This window comes from Balearica regulorum, chromosome 9, assembly GCF_011004875.1.
Source record: "Balearica regulorum gibbericeps isolate bBalReg1 chromosome 9, bBalReg1.pri, whole genome shotgun sequence".
Classification (NCBI taxonomy): domain Eukaryota; kingdom Metazoa; phylum Chordata; class Aves; order Gruiformes; family Gruidae; genus Balearica; species Balearica regulorum.
Genome location: NC_046192.1, coordinates 11,095,331 through 11,117,704, shown reverse-complemented (window position 1 = coordinate 11,117,704; position 22,374 = coordinate 11,095,331). Strand labels below are relative to the sequence as shown.

The 22,374-nt window shown below is 39.1% G+C and overlaps 1 protein-coding gene across 3 annotated transcripts in view; it reads left to right on the top strand.

Annotated features, from left to right (window-relative positions):
• Positions 1 to 5,997: 5,997 nt before the first annotated feature.
• SPHKAP (SPHK1 interactor, AKAP domain containing) overlaps positions 5,998 to 22,374 on the top strand; it is a 102,789-nt gene continuing 86,412 nt past the window's right edge. For all 3 annotated transcript variants that reach the window (XM_075761072.1, XM_075761068.1, XM_075761066.1), the window contains exon 1: positions 5,998 to 6,158. In XM_075761072.1, the coding sequence (XP_075617187.1) occupies positions 6,070 to 6,158 (89 nt within the window). In that variant the 5' untranslated portion in view covers positions 5,998 to 6,069. The remainder of the gene's footprint in view (positions 6,159 to 22,374) is intronic.

Below are 22,374 nucleotides of genomic sequence, written 5' to 3'. Positions count from 1 at the left end.
AACCTACCAACTCTGATGAGTAACAGAGAATTGCAGTCATATCATTATCACTACCAAGCGTATGGCTGAAATAAAACATTCACATGCCAAGGAGCCTTTCCAGGCAAACCTGTGTCCCACCAAACCCTTACTGACAACTTTTGCCCATTGGCTGCTATTTATCACATGGAAAATATATGTTAATTCCTAATCAGTATTTCCTCTCTACCTGAACACACACTGATTTTCATATAATTTCTCTTCTCAGATTACAAAAGCCAGTGCAAAACCTTTCTAGCAGAACACTGTAGAAAACACCAACTCCAAAGGACTCATTCATTTTGCATAACATGTACCAGAGCAGAGGCAGGCACGACAGGGAGCCAGGCAGCCTGCCCTCTCCCAGATGCCTCTGCTATCTCTCCTGTCATCTACCTACGCATGGGCTCACCATGTCTGCACAGGGAACCAGAAGGAAACTGGACACTTTGCATTTAGTTCTTCCTCACATCATATCTCAGCAGAAATTCCTCCCTATCCCTCCTCTCCCAAGATCCAGAGTGGCAATTTTCCCAAAGAGTAATAGCAAGCTTCTGTTTGGTTGCCCTCCTTCCCCCCCCCCCATCAGGTTTAATCAGGATCCTAATTTTTGTATGGATATGTTGGATTTAATGTGGGAGAAATGTAGATAATCAGAAGTTATTCCAGACGTCTGGTCACTTATTTTAGTTGAGCCACTTATGTTAGTTGCATGGATACATTTTAATGAGTCTAAGTAAAAGTTTCAAAATTCTGGCTCAAATTACAATCATAGAATGGTTTGGGTTGGAAGGGACCTCAAAGCTCACCTAGTTCCAATGCCCCTGCCATGGGCAGGGACACCCTCCACTAGACCACGTTGCCCAAAGCCCCATCCAACCTGGCCTTGAACACTTCCAGGGAGGGTGCATCCACAAATTCTTCCTTTCAATATACGTATCGCTTCTCACTTCAACTCCAGTGAGAGCACTCTAAAGAAAGATATAGCCCCACATCTAGCCTGTTACTACATTCATAGCCCTTTAGAGTGCAGTAGAAAAAAATAGTACCGTCATATCTAGAAACAGAGTTGCTTGATTTATTCCTCCTTTCTGTTTTCTCAGACTTTTTGGATTTATGTCCTCATCATCTTACATTTGTTCCTACTAATGATGTGCTCTCAAGCAATTTCCCATCACATATTTAGTCCCTTTATTGTTTTCAATATTGAACTATGGTGACTTAATTCCACCCACACTATGCAATCTCTCCAAGGCCCCATCATTATTATGGCCAAATCTACCAGTATATACTAGTTTTTAGCTCTAGGAAGTTAGTGTTTCATGAACTTAAGAATAAAATAAAGAGTAAGGAAGATATCAAGCCATTATGCAAGTTCTTTGGAGAAAATAAAAATACCAGTTACCACTGTGGTTCTTACTCTTGAATGGGAAAGTGCAGAGGCTTTCAATTGTTTCTTTACACAGGTGATGAGCACCAGTTCCCTTCTGACCCCACACCAGACCCTGTAATGTACATTGTTTGTAAAGATCCGAAAAAGTTGCTGCAAGCCAGCAATAACTACCTCCTCCTTATGATGGGATACAGACATGGAAGAGATGCACAACCCAGCCACATTGACTCTTATGTCCATGGAATTCACCAACACCACAATGCCAGGGCAGCCTGAAAAGGGCAGCCCCCAGGAGAGCCTCCAGTAACTCTTTCAAAGTGACTTATTCCTTTTAAATACATAAACTGTCAGAGCAGTACCTCTTGTGAGAGCAGCTATCACTGGGTCAATGCCAAGAAAACATTTTAAACAGGAAAGGAAGAAACAACATGCAGCCAGGTGATTCAGCATATTCCACTACTGACCAAACTGTTTCCTCTCCAAACCATTTTTTCCCCCAGTCATTCATACTCAGAGAAGTGTTTGTGACCCACTTAATTTTCTCAAGTATGCATCTGAAGATACAGACAGTTCTCATGAACTTACACTCTAAATCAGAGCATCTCAAACACCTGGCAATACCCTGGGTCCAGATCACAAAGGTTCTTTGTAACAAGGTCACAAACATGACCAAACACTGCATGTCAAAGACTTGCTGCTAGGGTTCATACCAAACAAACCGGTTTTCTGGGCCACTGCCATATCCTTTCACCTCCTGTCAGACAGGTGTTAAGAGCTCTGCAGTACCAGAGCTATCCCAGGGCACACACAGCTCCTCCCACACATCTTCCAGCTGAGCAGCAGAGATGCCACATGGACCTCTAACTGAAGTGGCATCTGACCCACCACTCAATATATAGAGAGTGCAGAGGGGAAGCATAAAAAGGCACAGGGAACAAGTGAGTTCTCCTAAGGTTGCTTGGACTGCTCAGGATCCAAGTAAAAAGGAGTGGATCCTCAGCCCTGTGTTAACAGCCTATGTCCTGGGCTTTCCTATTTTTGTTTCCTTCCCCAAAACTGTTAACCTGTTTTTTCACAAGTCCTTTCAATAGTTCTCTCCACTGACATTTTTTTAATATATATTCCAATGTAAATGAGAACAGACTTTTCACTTTACTCCCAGTTTGGTGGTTAGTTTTAGGGTTTTTTAAATTATTGAAGATTTAGGGCACTGCGCAAATCACCTTGAAGTGATTTCAGAGTCATGTATAGACCAGAGAAGAGCCTGCTGAGAATAAACATGATGTAAACCCAATCACATCTGAAATGGCAACAGACTGTTTTAAATGACATATGGCTGCTCTACAGAACATAGTGTAGAACTTTAAGAGGCTAGAAGCTGGGGAATCAACTCTGTGCATCCAACATACAGATTGCTGCAGTTGCTCCATTTATTTGTATGGTTTTTAAAAACAAGAATGAAACAAGGTTGATGCCAGTTATACATAGTTTTATAATTGATGAGCCATTTACAAGGTATGCAGAGAGATACTGCAGTTAACTTCAGAGAAAGGTATGTTTAAAAAACCAGAAACATCTTTCTTGGGTCAAGCTGGTATAATTTACAGCAAGTGCAGAATCACATAATGTGAATATCAAAACTCTCCACAGTAGTTTTTCTTCTGAATTCAATCCAAACTAATAAATTTACTGTGGCTCTGCTTTCTCTGTTCACTTTGGCTCTTATCTAAATGACAAGTCTTGTCCATGTGCCATGGATAAGTATAGCATAGTGTCAAGAAAATGACAGAAGCATCCTAAGTTCTGCCAGACAAATCGCAGTAGATGGGACATTATTTTTTCTTTGGTTATTTGACAGTGCCATCTGTAACTCTTGCCAATTTTCATGTGCTACTCAGGGCAACTGATTTCCTTTTGTTGAGAAGAAAAAGAGAAAGAAAAAAAAAAGGGGGGTGTGAAAGAGCTAGCCATCATAAAGTTAACACTTAGGGCACCCATTTTTATGCAACTTTATAAACACTCCTACCTGCAACACAGAAGAGAGACAAAATGCCAAACATAAAATACATGAGGGAGTCAACAGACTGACAAACATAAATGCAAATTCTGAAAAAGATTTGTACACAATTTTTTGCAATTCAGGGAAGCATTACAATTACCTATGACCTGCTTTGTTCTTAAAGGGTAGAATGGGCACTTGAGTGGAACATCAATACTGGAAACACCAGGCTCATGTGGCTGGATGCACATGATCTAGTACAGAAACAGCATGTCATGTTACATATGACTGAAGCCATTTCTCCCTTCTTTTTGGAAAGATAACACTCCAACTTCCTCCATGCCATCTGCCCCACATCGAGGAACAAGGCTACCACAGTCCAGTAAACTGGAGAAACTTAAAATAGAAAGACATAGATGTGTATGCCTTCATACTGATCACTGTGCAAGAGACTAGCTGACGAGTTCAAGTTCTTCAATTATTGTGAGAAAAGGAAAGAACAGAAAGAATCTTCTATAACGATAGTATTGTCAAGGTATAGAAGATAGTCTTCTCTACTAATACTACAAGTGCTAAAAGGTGAACTTGGTCTCAGAATTATTAAACACGTTAATAAGGTTTATGTTGTATTTGCAAGACCATTCTAGGAGGGTCTGATGCATTAAAGCCTTCCAGACATACGTAGTCAAGTGCAGCATTTCTCCCTGACTCCCCATGATACCAATTAAATCAAAACAGCTTTTTGTTCACAAGTGTTTCAAAGTGTGTCTTAGATTGCTGCATGCCAATGTCTTTTGCAACTTTTCTACCTCCCTCTGCTCAAATAAGCTATTAGTCCTCAGTATAATATTTTGCAAATAGATCAGAGCAGCACTACTCTGTTTGTCTCAATGGTGGTAAGATGTGACACAGGGAACCCGTAAGTTTCTAAGACTGGCTCTACAACTAGTTTTCTGCATGAATTAGAGTACATTTTTCAAACTGGATACTTAAAATTAGGTAGGTACATATCTAGAACAACTTAACAACTCTAAGAGGGGACTTCAGTACCTAAAAACTGTTTAATCCCACCTTCCATAAGAGAGGAGACTGCATACTTTCTAAAAATAAAACTGAAGAACCACAGTCTAAATTTGAGAGTGCGTTTAGGTTTAGCATGCATGTGTGAACCACTTAGCCTGAATTATTTTTTTTCTGCAAGCTTTTTCTGGTCTAGTCAAAGTAAAAAAAGCATAAATCTTTGTCATGCAAGCTACAATGAGTGGTATCCCTTTGGATTCTTTCTTTCTCCATGGCAGAGAAAAATTTAGGGGAGTATCACTCTGCTGCAGAAATTCATCACAAAAACTCAGATGCTTCCATGGAAAAGGTGGGCTTTCTTAACATTCTTGTGAATTAAAAATTAGACTTAAGTAAAAGAGATTTTTAAAAGTCTCACTCAAACTGCCAGAATAATTTCTTAAGTGATCCTACAGAGCATTTTGTAGTCCTTCTTGAGCTGGGATTAAGAGAAAAAATACCGCAAGAAATCTAACCTGTTGCTTTCTGTCCTAATGCCAAAGATATAATCACTCTTGTCAGAAATGTTATTGTATCATACGGTAAAATTTGAGAATATTAAAATACCAGAGCAGAGATTTGATATTAAAGACATTGCTCATGAAATTACTTGCTGCACATTGACAAAATCTGGAAGCCCTGTGGGCTTGTTCCTTTAAAATGATACATCTGATTCTGACAGAAAGAAATTTAAAGAAATTATGTACAGACTAATTTCCAAGTAATAGCAGAAACACGAGTCATGCTCAAAAACAAAAATCCAAGTACTATAACCTTTGAGAATTATATTGAACATACTGATAAATGAAGCGTGAGTACGTGAAAGTCTCCATAGGAAAAAATAAATACAGGTATTACAGAAGTCACAGCAAAGTCTGCACAGGCAACACTCTAGTGCATTAATATTTTCATTTAGATTGACTTGTAGTATCTTGTTTCTTTGAATCAGCAACAAGAACTGTATAAATTCTCCTGAAGCCATTAAGCACAGAGAGATACTAAGATGCACCTGTACATGCAGTTAAACTGGAAGTCAATATGCAAATTAAATCAACTAAATTAGGAAAAAATAGAACTTTTAATATAGAGAAGCAAGTGATTCTTAATGATGACTCGACAACAGTTATGAGCTAAACATATCACTTCCTTTTTGATGCAGTTCTTACAAAAAAAAAACCCCAACAAACCACAACAACCCAAACCCCCCCAAAAAACCCCAAACAGGATAGCATAGCAAGCTGGGAGAAGCTCAGTGTGTCACCTCCCTCTGCACTGCATTTAGAGTGAAAGATTGGAATAGAAAGATTGAGAGAAGCATCGTAAAACACAAGTCCTCCTCCTCAAGTCACACAAGCCAGATTCCATATCAGGAACCTGTATCTGCTTCTAGAGAAGCAGCACTAAAAGTATTCTTTTAGCCTCCTCTCATCACACTGTCACTCCAAAGAAGAGAGGTACACGTTTGAATTAATCTCTCCAAGCCTGCTTGTCAGATTCTTTAAAACACTGCCTCCGTTTAGTGTCAGAGTGCTCTTTATGCACTCAGTGGCCTTCCTGACAAAGGACCAAGTTGACCACATCTAGTCAAAGAAGTAAAAGTATGGGATGCCTGACTGCCATGAAGAGTTCTGCACCCAGATTCCTTCCCATCCTGCCAGGGCGGCCCAAGACCATGGCTTCAGCCTGTTGGTAAGAGATTTCTTTTTTTATCCCCAGTCCTCCTTTTCTGCTCTTCTATTAGTACTTCCCCTTGAATAGATGAAAAACTTTTTAGACCAATAAAGCATGAAAAGTTGGTCTAATTTTTTTGACCCAAGTTTCTTTTTGGTGCAGCTAATCCCATTTCTCTAGTGCATGCCACAATCTGAATCTCATATGATAAAGCAACGTATTTTAATGGTCTGAAGCTTACCATCACGCATTGCATAAAGCTAGAGAGCTTTGTATTGAGGTTATTCCTTCCATTATGTTATAAATCACACATTCCTATCACTGCCCCTCTTTCCTTAATCCATAACTGTCCAATCTCTGATAAAAAAATATTGTGGGTTTTATGCCAGATGAACCTTGTATTAGTGACATATTCCCACATTTTGATCCATCACTGGGGGCTCTGCTAAAAGACTTCCTTGCTAAAGAACATGAATAACCTTCAGTCTATCTGACCTCCACTTCATTTGCTTGTTGAAGATCATCTTGCATACCTAGGAAGTGCGTGATATACAATACACAATTGTGCTAAACATTGTCTGAGATGCTGCCTCAAAATAAAGTAACAAACTGGAAGAAATACATGTAGGTAATTGTGGAATATAATTAGATTGTTTCACAAAAAGTGTGGGCTGCATCAAAAACAAAGAAACTGTGGTTTTATCTAGACAGAGTTTAAAGGGTAGGTATTCTTAGAGCAGCTGACTGGTAAAATTTCAGCAGAGATGTACTCTGAACACAGAGACAGGTCTATCATTTACAGTAATGAAAAGTCATAAATGTCTCTATTAAAGAGTTATTTGCTGCATAAAGAGGAATAAGGGACTGAGGGGTCTCATAGGTGAATGCAGAAGGAGTAGGTAAGCTATTTTTTCATAAAATAGTTCCAGACCAAGCACTGAACAAGAAGCCAGGTCTGAAATCCCTAACTGACACTGATGCAGACGCCAGCTCGAGGCCATGCTTTGGCTATGTGTAGTATTGCTTTCTGTATGGAATACAACTGATTAAACTACCACAGCAACAGCAACGAAATTGAATTAAAAAAATTAAAGGCTGCCTATTGAGCTCTTCTGAGGCTGTGCAATCATGTAACTTTGTGCCAAAACCTTCCGCTAAACCCTCCCATAAAAAAACCCACAGCTATTTTGTCTTTAAGATTATTTCCTCTGATAAGACTCCAACACACTTAAGAACAGTATCCTAAGCAAAGAAAATATTTTATAGAACTAAAAAAAATTAATAAATCAACATTCCATAGCAGCACTTACCATGAGCACCGAGGCTGGTGGCTGATGGGCCTGAGGGACGTTTTAGAGTATGACCTGTACCAGGTAACTTCTGCCTCTACATATAAGACTTCCAGTGAAGATATTCACTAAGGAGGGGGCCAACATGAAAGATGAAAACGTCCCTTAAGCTTTAAAGGAATGGAATCTATAACATTTTTGGACCGTATTCAGAGTTAGCTTTAAGTCTCTTTTACAGCTGTAAACTAGGGCCCAGAGTAAGTCGTTTAGCTACATGCCACAACATTATACTGTTTGTCGACTCTGCAGTCGTATTGACTGCTGAGAAACTCATCACCACTGCTGCGTTGCCAGTACATAACTGCCGCTATTTGCAAGTTTATACAACAAAGGAGAAAAGCAAAAAATTAATATTTCCTTAATGAAAGGCATTTTAATGCCCTTTCTGTCATTACATTCAGCCATGTTGCATTCAAATCCCACAGATTTTAAGTCTTTTCTGATAATGTTATGTTACACATTTTTGCTCTTGATTGTTTACAAAAGAAACATGCATGGCTTTTCCCCTTGTAATTAAGGGAGGGAATAATTTATTTACCTAAATAATGCCTTTCACCCACACACCAAACTTGTGACTCAGGGAAAGCATATTTCCTCCCAAGTTTCCAGTGAAACCGAGTAGGCAACTCTAGGTTGCACTTTTAAAAAAAATTTATTTATTTTTTTTTTAAAAAACACAAAGCAAGCAAGGACTGATTTCTAAGTAAGAGAAAGGTTTTGGTATTCTAGAAATAACTAGAAATTAAGATTTATGAGGCACAACCTCAGGGATCCCCAGCAAGGGGCGTCCTCAGACCTCAGGCCCACCATGGAACCAGGGCCAGGCTGGGGGCCCAGTCACCACAGAGAGGGCCCAGAGCCTGATGCGGGGGGGGGGGGGGGGGGGGGCAGGTCACTACATTTTTTTTTTTTTATTAGAGTAATTTTGATTATGAACCTGTAAACAAACTCTGTCATGACTGTGCTATATTCTGATGAAGGTGGTCTTTTCAGCCTGGACAATCACAGGTTATTTTTCTCCTTCAAAGAAGAGCACAGTCCCTGAGTCTCACACACTATACAGACCCAACAGGATCACATGTACCTTTTTATATGTAGGGGTGGATGCGGCCCCAAAGCGAAGGGGAAGCTGCTGGGAACTCGAAGTCTGTCCTGGGCGAACTGGGAATATGGGATCCCTGTTTAGCTCTCAGGCTCTCATTATCTTATCTTAAAAAAAAATAATCATATTATTCACTGTATTATTCTGTTTTGAAGAGCTATGCAGCTGTTTTCAGTCTGGCTATTTATAAGGAACTTTCTCTTGGCTATAGCAGATGCTGGTTCTTAATCTGTAAGTTTACGCACCCAAAACGACTATAAAAAAAATCGTAAGGTCAAGAATTCAGGACAGAGTCACAGAAGAAATACCTAAATATCTAGAAGTAATTTATGACCAAGCACTGAGACTAGGTAATGGTTACTGGGGTGCAAGCAACTGAGACATTATCCATTTCAACATTTCCTTTGGAAATGTTCCATAAACTGGAGGAGACCGGAGCTCAGCCTGACAGGATTTGGATCTCTGTAAACCCAACCTAAATAGGAAAATAAGTAACATGTATGAGGGTATGCTGAGGAGGTGGCCAGTTATCTAAAGATACAGCTTTGAATTTGAATTGTCACTTGATAGAATAGAATTCTACCCTTATAGAGGCAAGCTTCAATTGGAGAGAACACAAGAAAAAGGGAACTTTGCTAAAATCTGTTTCCTTCACATCTGATCTTGCAATCCAAACTCATACTTCAGTCATTTAATACAAATGAGATTGTTCTATTTCTATGAAGGGTAAACAACACATACAGCTGATCTGCTAAAAATTCAAGGTCTTAAAACAGTACCAGTAATTCAGGAGTGTAGAGCAAGTCCAGAAGCATGATAGTGACAGAGTTGTTTAATAAACATCTCTGTGCGATGTCAAGACAACATGGCTTATTCTCTATTCTGCTTCAAGTTTTGTGCTATTTGGATTGTTTCTGAAAGGCTCAGCTTCTGACATGAGACATTAATTGAGAACCTGAGCTTTCATTAAAAAACAAAAAAACACTGAGTTGGGGTTGTTCAGCCTGGAGAAGAGAAGGCTCCAGGGAGACCTTATTGCAGCATTCCAGTACCTAAAAGGGGCCTACAGGAAAGCTGGTGAGGGACTGTTTACAAGGGCATGGAGTGACAGGACAAGGGGTAATGGCTTTAAGCTGAAGGAGGGGAGATTTAGATTAGATATTAGGAAGAAATTCTTCTAGAAGGCACTAGAACAGGTTGCCCAGAGAAGCTGTGGACACCCGCTCCCTGGAAGTGTTCAAGGCCAGGTTGGATGGGGCTTTGGGCAACGTGGTCTAGTGGAGGGTGTGTCTGCCCATGGCAGGGGGGTTGAAACTAGATGGTCTTTAAGGTCGCTTCCAACCCAAACCATTCTGTGATTCCATGATGATTCATGACAGAGAAAAAGTAAACTTCAAAGACAAAAAAAAAAATCTAGAAGTGAATATAAGAAGAAAAACTTTTTTTTTAATCTCCTAGTTGTTTACACAAGGTTGCATACTTAGCTGTTTGTTTGGTTTTTTTAAATCCTTGAAGTAGCTCGTACCAAAATTTATATTTGGCAATGTTAGTGCAGATCCTTTCCAAGAGAACTAGCACGAATACAATTCAATTTGCTTGTTAGCGTGGATGACTGTATCTCAAAAACTGGAGAGATCACTTCTGCTTCAAGAGTTTTGTTATTTTGCACTGCTCTTCATGTTACAAACACAGCAGACTCCAACAGTTACCCAAAGGAAGGTTCATAGATTAGTTTAACTCGCCAAAAACAACAGCTTGCCACTAAAAGCAAACAAAACAAGACTCTACATGCAGCCACATATCGGTTATTTTTATCTTGTTGGTCATGAGAATGTTAGCAAACAAACCTTGGTTTCTTTCAACAAATAGTTTGATATACAGTCATATGTACAGAGAAATCTGTCTCCTTAAACTCCCCCAAAAAGATAGAACATAACTAATAAGCATCTATATAATTTGTTCTAAGGTTTATTTGTAGTACTGTACCACACAATGTTCTCAAGTAATGCTCAGACTTATGCAGCGAACTGCAAAGTCACAGAGATTCTGATCAGTAAAGATAATTTCAACAGGAAAAAACAGGGCAGCCTGGGAACAGGTGAAACAGGGGCTATTCATGCAGCTGAAAAACTTTGGGAAAGCCCGCGAACTAAATTGTAACAGTGGGATGTAAATGAATGTAATCAGAGCAAGCAATGCTGCCTACAGGTAATATTATAGTGTCTAGCATTACAACGTACAACTGTTATAATGCAAGTATCAGGCAATTTTAGATCTTTGCCATATTTCAAGAAATGAGCTGAAGATTTCCCACATTACCTGTCCCACACTGGCAATTTTTACTGGGGCTTTTTTGGGGACATTGCATCAGAAGTACTTCAGTCATTTGTAAAAACTAGCGTTAATAGAAACTTCTCTTTTGCCCCTATTAAGAAAATTCATGACAACTTGAGTTTCTTGTCATCAGGAACTTATTTTTCACCATTTCTATGAAAAATACTACTTAGCTGTTCCCATGGAGTTCACGAACACTTTGTTTCCTGGCACCGAGCAGCTCCAGCCTAGGCTGTTGAGGCAATAGGCACAGAAACACAAGCAGAAACGCTCTCTCGCTCCTGGGTTTCAATGCTTCTGGCTCCTCTCACCCAGGCAATATGGCAAGGAAAGCAGACTGGCAGGTGGGACGAGAGCCAGGATGAGAGGGTGGAAGGAAGCACGGACTGAAACAAGGAAGCTGCAGGTGGAAGACTGGAAGCACAAAGTAACTTTAATTTTTGTTATTTCTACTGTCTTTGACTGTTAAGATTGCAACCTTACTGCCCTCCTACATAGCTTTTGTGTTATCAAGTCAAACGTTTCACCAGATTTCTTGGTCTATATTTATCTGTGCATTATCTGACTTAAAGGACAAGGTGACCGTTTAAATAACCATATCTTCATCTGCCATTGTGAACATGCACAAAACTCCACATATGTAGAAATCTGCATCTGCAGCATTCTCGGTTAAAAAAAAATAAATCAAGTTTGCGTCCATATTCTGTATTGAAAAGTTGTGCTGAGTAACAACATATAAACAATTCTAGTTCAAGAGGAGAACTAGGTATTCCTAATAGTACTCCTTTTTTAGATGTAAACATATTTTATGGTATAGCTGTGATGTTAACAAAAGTGCAATGGCTTCCTGTTATTTGAGACAACAGATCATACGGGCATATGAGGAATGAAGAATGAAATGGTACTTCAGCACTGAAACCCTTTTTAGACCTTGACATCACTAACCCATTGGACATGCACATGTACCCCAGATAGATATTTGACTAACATGATTGATGTTCATGATGTTGAAGCAGCCGATTGTTAACGCCAGCTATAACTATATTTAGCCTACAATATAAATCCATTTTTCCTTCTGCTCACAGGACTAGCTTTAAAGTGGTCTGTGCCAACACAAGTAACTATGATGTAAACATAAGATAAAATTGGTTTTGGCATAGCTCCTCAACTCATTTCTCCCAAGACCAGTGAACTCCGTAGAGCCACTCTTCACTACACCTCACTCATTGCAACTTCTTTTTGGGTGCCACATCATATACCTTGATCCTCTCCGTCTTCGTGCATTTGGAAGGAAAACTCAGTGCATCAAAACCAGTGAGTCAATGCAATTATATAAATGACTAACAGCACTATATATACACACTTGATACATCATCCTGTCCCCTCACCACCAAAAACATGAGAAACAAAAGAGCCCCCACACACATACTTTGTTATTGACCAGGATTTGCTATCTTTTGCCTCATTCATCCTTCCCTTTGGGTTTGATATTTGCCTAAATAAAAGTATAATGACCCTGGATATGAAAATCCAGCACCTTCATGCTGCTACACAAATAATAATCCAACAAATCCTCTGTATACTCAGACTTTTTTTCCTGACATCTCTATTTACACTAGCAGCAGTAGCTCTTGCTTTCTGATCCAATTCATCATCCCAGGCACCAGGCCATCTTTAAGTACCTGGGAACTGCTGCTGAGGACTTGCCTTGCCTGGTACTGTTGCACATCACCTACTGCTTCTAGGAAGCAGCCCTTTTTCATTAACCCTTAGCACTCCCATTCTCAAAATCATAGTTCTTTTAGAAGTCTATACCTGCATTTCTGCAGCTTCTATAGCTGCTGGGATCTAATAAATGACTGATCAAATTCATAGGCAGTAGCCTGGGAAGTCAGTGAAGTAAAGTTAGGAGAAAAACCTGTAGTTGTTTCAGCACTTCAGTCTGAGCTCTGTGCAAACACATGCATCCCAAACAGCTGTTGTTCTGATTCCAGTGAAGTTGATTTTGACACAGCTAATTAGCACCAAAACGTGCCCAATCAGAGCCTCTGCTACATCGCTACATCACCAGTGAAGGTCTGATCGACAGAGCAATTAAAATGCTTGCAACCATCTTACGCTAAAACTAGTCACGTGAACACAATAGCTGCTGCATGCTTTGTGCCGCAATTATGTTACAATTAGGACAGCAGCTACACATCTGTCAAGTATTAGGTATTTTTCACATAGACCCTCTGCAGGAAGATCACTGAATAAAATCCTTTGGGAGATGCCTGTTCAGTCTAATCACAGGATAAAGCAAGATATGTGAGTGTAACTGAACTGTGAAGTCACTGTACTCATCTCTCACGCCCATCACCAAGAGATGCAAACCGGCATTTTGCCTGCCCGAAGCAATGCCACACTCCTGCAAGAACAGACGCCACAGCTTTGGTCCTTTCAGCCCCGTGGACACGGCAGGCAGCTGACCATTCTAGGTCATCTAGCCTGAATGAAATGTTAATACATTTAAAAAGCTGATTAGTTGAACTGACCCATCTTTTTGTCAGCTCTTCAGCGTGGCTTCAGAAATCCCATAATAGGATTTACTCTTCTGCAGCAGTTTGCACAGGAGCCCTGAAAATTCAGTAGAGGGCTTTTACTACAGGAAAATAAGCTGGTATATCATTTCACTGCAGTACATTTCAGACACAGCAAAAGCATGAAGAGTATCCAGGTTCAGTATTGATTTGCATGGGGTCATATGAGCATGATTATTATCCCTATAAAAAGCACGTGTTGTAGCAAATTCAAACTGCACTGCAGGAACACGATGAAAGAGGGGGAGCATAGGAACTCTCACCAGCTTCCTCATGCACTGAGCAAAAAGAGAGCAGCCAAGAAGTTAGACAAAGTAAGCAGGAGGTCTGTATTTGGCAGCTCATCTCTACATGCAGCTCCATTTCAGAGCAGCAAACGAAGTGCCTCTGGTAGCACATTTCAATCCACAAGCTTCATTCAGCTATACAGAAATTTGCTAGACTCCGCACATGGCTCAAATTTTCCATTTTCTCTTTCACCATTCTTGAGGTTTTTCTTAAGATGAAACATTTATAATAGCTATTGAAAACCATAACAAGAAAAAAAAAAGTACACACACACCCCCCAAGACAATACTGGTGACCTTTTCTTTGCCCCAGTGCTAGTGTATGCTTTTTCAGTGCTCCCAGGGTTTAGAACCTGAAAACAGGAACCTGAAATTTGGAAGAACAGCATATTTATGCACATGCTTTATGCTGTTCCAAAGTTGCACAAATACTAAACCTTTGAAAAAATGTCATGTAAATGAACCCTGAAACAGAGTAAAGGGGTGAGGGGGGCAGTGGGAAGTATTGAGGGCAGTTCTGGTCTCCTTTTAAAAAGCAGGTCTAGACAAAATTCAGAGAGGAAACAAGGATGTTTAAACGATTGGGAATACCACAGATGTCCAAGACTTTGAAATCTGGAAAAGCAAACAATAGACATACGAGATCTTAAAAATTATGAATGGCATAGAGATAGTATGGTGAGACGGCCCATTCACCATCTCTTTCAGTGCAAGACCCAAGTGGCCTCAAATGAAGCTAGCAAGAACCAGACTCAAAACAAACACAAAGGGTTGTTTTTTCATACAAAAGTAGTAGAGCTAAAGATCTCCTTGCCATATAACAGTGAAGGTTTATATGGATTACAGATAAACTCAACAGATTAATGGAAGAGATATCCCTCAGCAGTTACTGACTACATAGACACCATATTACCTTGGGATGTTTTTGTATTAAAAATATTTGGACCTGGGGAAAGGACTAGAGGATGCCTGTCATAATTTTGTCCTGTTCTCATACACTATCCTAGATGTTTGCTTTTAAATTCTATTGGAGGCAGGACCTTGGCCTATAGTTTTATTAAAAAAAAAATAAATAAATTAAAACTTTTTAAAAATCACTGTATACATTTTTTTCCATGCTATTATCTCTCAAGTGATTGTAAGCCATAAAGAACAAGTAATACGTCTATTTCTGAAGTCCCAGAGATTTAAAGAAGGCCCAAAGTAGACAGGTCCCAGAGGACATCTAATGGAGTCCTGGTTTGTATCATCTTATATTTTTCATTCTTCCCAAAGGCTGGTGTATCCTGACTTTGCGCCTTGCATACATAACCTAGTCCCAAGAACAATAAGGAGGAAAGGAGAAGCGTGGGATGGAGTTTGTCAGCTTACATGCAGAGGGGTCACGTTATATCAAGGAGGAAAGTCACCCTGCCTAACTTTCAACTCTTACGTAAAGAAGGCAACTTGCCCAACAAAGCAAGGAAAAAGAGGCTTCAGTAGGCTCTCCCAGACAGTGATTCAGAGTTCAACACCTACTCAAAAAATCCTCTGAAGGTGTTTCCATCTCTCCTAGGCAGACTAGGAGACAAGCTGGCAAACACAGAAATTCAAGCAAAATGGCTAAATTTAGGCAGATAAATACCTCTTCTCATGCAGATTGGAAATAAAGACTGAGCCTAAAGACAGAACTATCAAATAAATTGCTAGTGACTGCTTTTAGGCTGCCCAGGAACGATGGTATTTTATCATGTCATCACAGCTAATAAACAGAAAATGCAATTGAGTCACTCAGTGGGCAATTTGATTTGATTTTTCATTCCTCTTTGATGCTTATAATTCCGTCTTATGTTAGCAGCAGAGGGTTGGGCTGTGACAGTGAAATTAGATAATCTAGTAGTGTATATTTTTGCCTATAATGTCATGAAAGTAGCAAGTCGTGATAACCCTTAGCAGCAACAAGGACTAAAGATGAGACATAGCCTCACATATAGGCTTTTGCAGCGTTACTGACATCATTAGGCTGCCACTCTGTAGAAATCAGATGGCATTTTTCAGCATAATAGAGCAACCTTCGTTCAGCAAAATGCTGGTGTCAGCTGAAGTACTCTGCAGCTCTGGAAAGCCCAGAGGGGCTCATTTATACAGGGGTTAATGGACTGAATTCTGCGCTTGTATTCCCAAAATCCAAGCCTCCATGCAGATATTCTCCCAGTTTTACCATCGTTCAGCAACCTTTGCCTGCTGTCCTTCAGACCAAATATAAATTGCATGGATTAGCTGTTTTTACAGCTGTACAAACTACTTCAGCTAACAGTATCTAACTTTCACAAGCATAACAGCACTCATATCACAATCCAGGAAAATACTTCACACAATTCTACTCCATTCCTCTTCTAAAAGTCCTTGAATTAATGCAGGAACATAATTATCCAAGTATACACTTAATTGGGTTTGGATCAGTCCTTTTATTATGATTTTTTTTTTCAGTCTCTCTCAATTACGTTCAATTTAAATGTTTCCAGCTGAAACATCCTAAGAAAAACACTCTTGTGACTACTAGCTCAACAGACAGTTCAAAGCACAGCATAAATGTACCAGAATTTACCTGTTCGGGAACACAAAGTAAGATAGCATCTTAAACTTGATAGTTAGAGAAATGAAGTTATGCCTACTTGTCTCCTGCTGTTTTAATTCAGTGAGTACTCTGTGCTTCTGAATTGTGGTACAAGGGCATCATAAACTGCTATAATGATGAAGCGCATTGCCTATCCAATGCTCTAAAGCACAGAAATAGATTACCTGCAGTGGCTATGGAAATATCTAGCAGCAAAAACTTTTAAGAATGTGTTGGACAAACTGCTTCTGACAGTTGCTTCTCTCTTCCTCTGGAAAGCATCACATTCTAAGAATTTCAATAGATCCTTCTATATGTTTAGAATTGGTCCAAGATGTTTTATCATTCTGAAAGATCTTCATTTCTAACTGAGCTGTATTTACAGATGAACATTCAGAACAATGAAAAAAAATAATTGTTTGAATTTTCATTTGCAGTAAAAGTAACAACTTGGCTGCTACAGCAATAAACTTTTATGTAACTAACTTGTAAGGCAGTAAACACTTTTCCGTATATATAAATGGATTAGGAGTATGTAATTGATTGAGTTGGCTCTAAGATCTCAACACAGAAATAAAGAAAAAAAAAAAGAAATTATCACCTTAGAAAAAAATGCAAAATTCTTGAGTTCAATTTTCAGTGTAACTAGCTTCATAATCCGACTAGTATAAATGAGCTTTTGATAAATGGTGTAATTTACATGTACTTATAGCATGGTATAAACCCACACAATAATTTTATTTCTTTCTCTAGAATTTGCTTCTTAGCAAGTGTTTTCTGACAAGAAAAACAGCTTCATGACTGCACAAGAACAAGAGCATTTGGAGATCGCTTCTGGTGACAGACGAAATTTAGCTATGCCCAAAGCACCATTAAAACTGTAAAGTTGGTCTATTTTTTTTCCCTAAAACTTAAGGACTACATAGCTGATATCCCAAAGACAAATTAAAAAGTTAACTTTATTCTCCCCTCTATTATTTCGGGGGTTTTACTCCTTAGGTTAAGATGGATTTGGAGATACTGAGAACTGAACTGAGATGTGAAAACCATGCAAAACACAATACTTCATACAAAACAGAACTCAGTCAAGTTTAAGAGGTTCATGTGACCTGCCCTTTTTCATACCTGAAGAGGGCCTACAGGAAAGCTGGAGAGGGACTATTTACAAGGGCATGGAGTGACAGGACAAGGGGAAAAGGCTTTAAACTAAAAGAGGGTAGATTTAGATCAGATATGAGGAATAAATTCCTCATTGTGAGGGTGGTGAGGCACTGGAACAGATTGCCCAGAGAAGCTGTGGATGCCCCCTCCCTGGAAGTGTTTAAGGCCAGGTTGGATGGGGCTTTGGGCAACGTGGTCTAGTGGAGGGTGTCCCTGCCCATGGCAGGGGGGTTGGAACTAGGTGATCTTTAAGGTCCCTTCCAACCCAAACCATTCTGTGATTCTATACAAGCCAGGGAAGAGAGGAGGAGTTCCCTCTAAACACCATTGCATCAGTAGCCTTTGTATTCCAATCACAAATCAATCAAGTCTGAACAGTATAAACATTAGTTCAGTCTTATCTTTATTCCCTGCTGTTTTCCTTTACATCAACCAGAAATTAAACCAGAAATGAAGAATGAAAGCAGAGCTTGCCTTTAGATTTGTTTAAAAAGAAAAAACCACCTCACACAAAACAACAACAAACACCACCCCAAAACAAAACAAAACCCAACCTCTTCACACCACGAACACACAAATCAAACTTTTACAAGCCAACATTCCAGTATAGCACACATAGCTGAGCCCTCTCCTGATCCCACTGGCACGTACGACATGTATGTGAACGCTACTTTTTTGTTCAGTGAATGCAGGATCCAGGCACCTGTGTAGTTGTGTGGCATTACTTGCATTTAAATTATTCAAAACCGAAACCAAAGTTACTGAATGAAAGAATTTTTAATGCAAAAACCCTGCTATTGCCAGTTTCCTGTATATTATTATTTTAAAGGTATATGCCAAAACAATTATTTTGCGAGTCTACCTACAGGAATGAATAAAAGCCAATTGATAAAGTCTTTAAAAACTTTTAATGTGAGTGTCTTGACAAGCTTTAAATGATTTTATTAAGGCAGAACAACACAGTTTTTCAGAGTTATTTCTTAAAAATAAATGAATTCTCAGTTTAAACTCATTGCTATATTTGAAAGGAATAAAAAATGAATTTTTAGGTGAAAACAGCAAAAAAACTTTTAACAACCAACTGAATTAGAAAAACAAACCATGAAACAGCTGTTTTCACTGTTTTAATAAGTGACTTAGATGCTTGCATCCATTCCTGGATAATTACACATGTAGGGATATATTAATCCTTCAGAAAACCTTTCCTGACACCAGGATAGCCACACCAACCTGGCTTGCAGACACCCTTCCCAAATGCTAGTCACTGGGAAAGTCAATCTAACCTGACAGGACTGAGAATTATGACCATATCACTCGAGTCTTTAAAAGCATTTGTAAAACATGTTGAAAGAATAAAAATTATGGTTGTTCTAGAGAAACCATAATTAAGTATTAATGTTCATATTCCACCATGAGCAACATGCTTTAAAAAACTATATTATGACAGTACCATTCCTGATGAAACACTGATTAAAGCCATTGACTTACATCTAGAATATAAGGGAGACTTTTTTCCCCTGTGGTTGTCCTTTCGATGAAAAAAGCCAAACATGTTCTGGCCAATAGCTTTTCCTTTAACATCATATCAAAGACGAAGATCAAGTCCTTGTGTGCTTGTAGGGAGAGCCCCTCATCACAAAGATTTCTAAACTTTTGATACCTAAAATCTGACACAGAAGAGTTCAGGCAACACACAAAAGATGTTGACGTTCCACTGAGAAACAAGATCAATAAACAACAACCAAACTGAAAATATTTGCTCAAACAAGCATGATAAAGTCATTGCATAAACTTGGATTTGAAAGTAATTATACAGCGTAACAAATAGGTATATATTCCAATATTTACATTTTATCCAGAAACTTACATATATACTAATGTGTGACCTTCAGATTAGGCACCACATATTAATGTGTATCTTTAATGGTGTTTGAAGGAACTGTAGTGTGACTCATTTCCCTACGCCCCCCTCTCCCCCATGTTTAAATGCAGCTTATGAAGTATAAATAGTATGGCTGTCCCAGGAATTTCATAAAGAAGTCTCATAAGCAAATACTGCCTACTTGGATATACGAGACTCAAATTGTGCTAGAGAAATTTAAAAGAGTTCTGCCATTGGTGCTGGAGAGAGCAAGACCAGATGGTAAAGTGATTCAACCACAGAAAAATAATCCTAATAAGCGCAGGGCCTAGTAACGTTTCCTAGTGTTCAGCTTTATATAAAGAGTAGGGGAATGGTTGCATGGATTTCAGCTTGGAAGATTGACAATAAAGAAATCTGAACATGTACCACAGAGCAATGTGTAAATGTATACTCTGGAGGTCTACTCCAAATATTTTATGATATGTATATAAAGATCAACCAAAAAGATATCTATTCAATGTGGTGTAAAATGAGAAAGTAAATTACTCAGAGACGCAAGACACGATACAATTACCATTAGTTTAGCCTTTCCCTAAGGTTTAAGAACCTGTAATTGAGAAAAAAAAAATCAAAGTAGGTCTAATTTTATCAAGCTTTAATTAAGATTACTGAACTACTAACTCAGTTTAACAAAGCTGGTTTTGCGTGGCTCTACTGTTATTCCATTTTGACTTTTTTGTAATAAAAGCGAAATGCAAGGCCTACATTCAAGAAATTATTTAAACATACCTTAGTTGTAACAATGGACTGTCATGAATGAGATGTATACATGCTTTATAATATCTTGCCGAAGGCTGATTGAATAGAGGCTTGAAAATTTTTTAAAAAATTTATTAGAAAGAAATAAGCACTAAATCTGAACCCCGAAGCCCAAATAGCAATCTGAGCCTGCTCCCACTTGGACAATCAGACAAAGGGCTCCACTGCAGCTGGACTAGAGGTTTGAGCTGCTTGGTGGATATTCAGGTTGTCTGAATTGCATCCAGAAACACGCTGAGCTATTAACATGGCAGATGCAGTTGCAGGAGCAAAGTCTCTGGCGTGTTTGGCAGGAAATTTTAAAATTGGCTGTAAATTTTAGGAATCTGAAACCAGGTGGTACACTCCGATTTGAACAGAAGCTGAAGAAGAAACTGCCCATTGACCTCAGTGAGAGGAGGAGATGACCTTCAATCTGAGAGACAGGATCAGGATAGGTTCAGCATTCCAGCCTGCATTCAGATCACCAGTCATGCTGCGTTTATTACAGCCCTGTCCAGGCTTCCTGCATTTCCCTCTCTAACCAGTAATCAATATCGAAGTGAAATTTGGGTCCCTGGAAAGGTGCAGTGAAATATTCCACTCATTTCTGAGGTATAGATGTTTTGGCAAGCCAAAAAGCTGCAAAAGTCAAATAGAAGCTCTGCCCTATTGTATATTCCAGCTGTCTGGCAGGAGCTGTAAATGGCACTAAAAATTAGAAGAAAGAAACAGGCATTGTATTACTACAGGCATTGTACTACTGCTCTCTCACTACTCAGCCACCCCCAGCAACAGATGCACTTCGAAAGACTGTACAGGTGCCTCAGAGCTGGAAGTTGAGATGTTAGTGCAAAATTTTGAGACAATCCCTTCACAATTTAAAACTCAGACATTACAGATGATAATTAATATCAGGAGCTATACAAGGAAACTTGACCAAAATATTCCCAGCAGTTGGCATGGTCGCTAAGCACAAAAAGTCCAAAAATCAGCGTCAGCATATCTATGTGTGCACACCCAAACCCAGAACATCGCTGCTGTATGGATGGGTTTAAAGTGCAATGAGAAGTCAATGCAAAAGGAGTCTGTTTGCTATCTGTTCTCTTTTTTAAGGACATCTCAAGAACACCCAGGGAGAAAGATGTAAACTGGATTAATTACATTGGTAACATCTGTCTCCTCAAAAAAAAAAAACCAAACAAAAAACAACAACCCCAAAACAAACAAACAAACCCTAAACAAACTCCCACCCTTTTCTAGGGCAAATGCAGAGTGCAAAAGGATTTGCTGGCATGCAAGTGTAGAAGAGCACGTAGGAATAAATTCAAAATTTGGAGAGTTACATTTCTCATGCATGCATTGTACTCTTGTGCAGATACAGAGCACGTACACATACACAGAGCAGTTTTATGGTGAAGGAGATGCAACCAGAAGACAGAAGAGGTGCAATTTATGAAGTAGAAGAATAACATTAATCCTGCAGGGGACCGAAATTAGCCTGCAGTGCCTATGACATGGCTTGCATAGAATAAAGCATTTTCCAGATTCCAAACCAATTCCAATTCCAAAGGCTATAAAGTCCAGCTTCACTCTGCAAAAATTAGTGGACCTGGCACAGTATTTTTCAGGCTTTAAGCTGATCAGGAGAGCAAATATGACAGAATGACAAAGAAAAATCTATGGAGAAGGAGAAAGATTTTCACATTACTGAATTATCAATTACTGACTGACAGCTGAACTCCTAAAAACGCCACAGGTATGACAGTCACTATGGAAAGCGTGCATAGTGCTGACTGCTTCTGGAAAATCTTGCCCTTGAAAATGTAATACAGGAAACTTCAGGCACGTCGGGAAAAGCCGAAGCTACGTGCGATAAATACTCAAAATGCGAGTGTAGTAGAATTCTGTGGGTTTGTATAGGATCTTCACGTAACTCTTCTGAGCCATTAAAACTGGAATAACCTGACTCTTGCAGTGTTTTTAAAATTTTAAGTTGTCGTTATTTTCAAATGAATTATGCAGTGACTTGTTGCAAACTTCAATGAGTAGCAACACTGTAACATTTTAAGTTTAAACTAATTCTTAAAGAATAACAAAACCTCTTCCTGATTTTGATAGACTTAAAACGAGATGTGCATGACACATTTTTACAAATTGATTC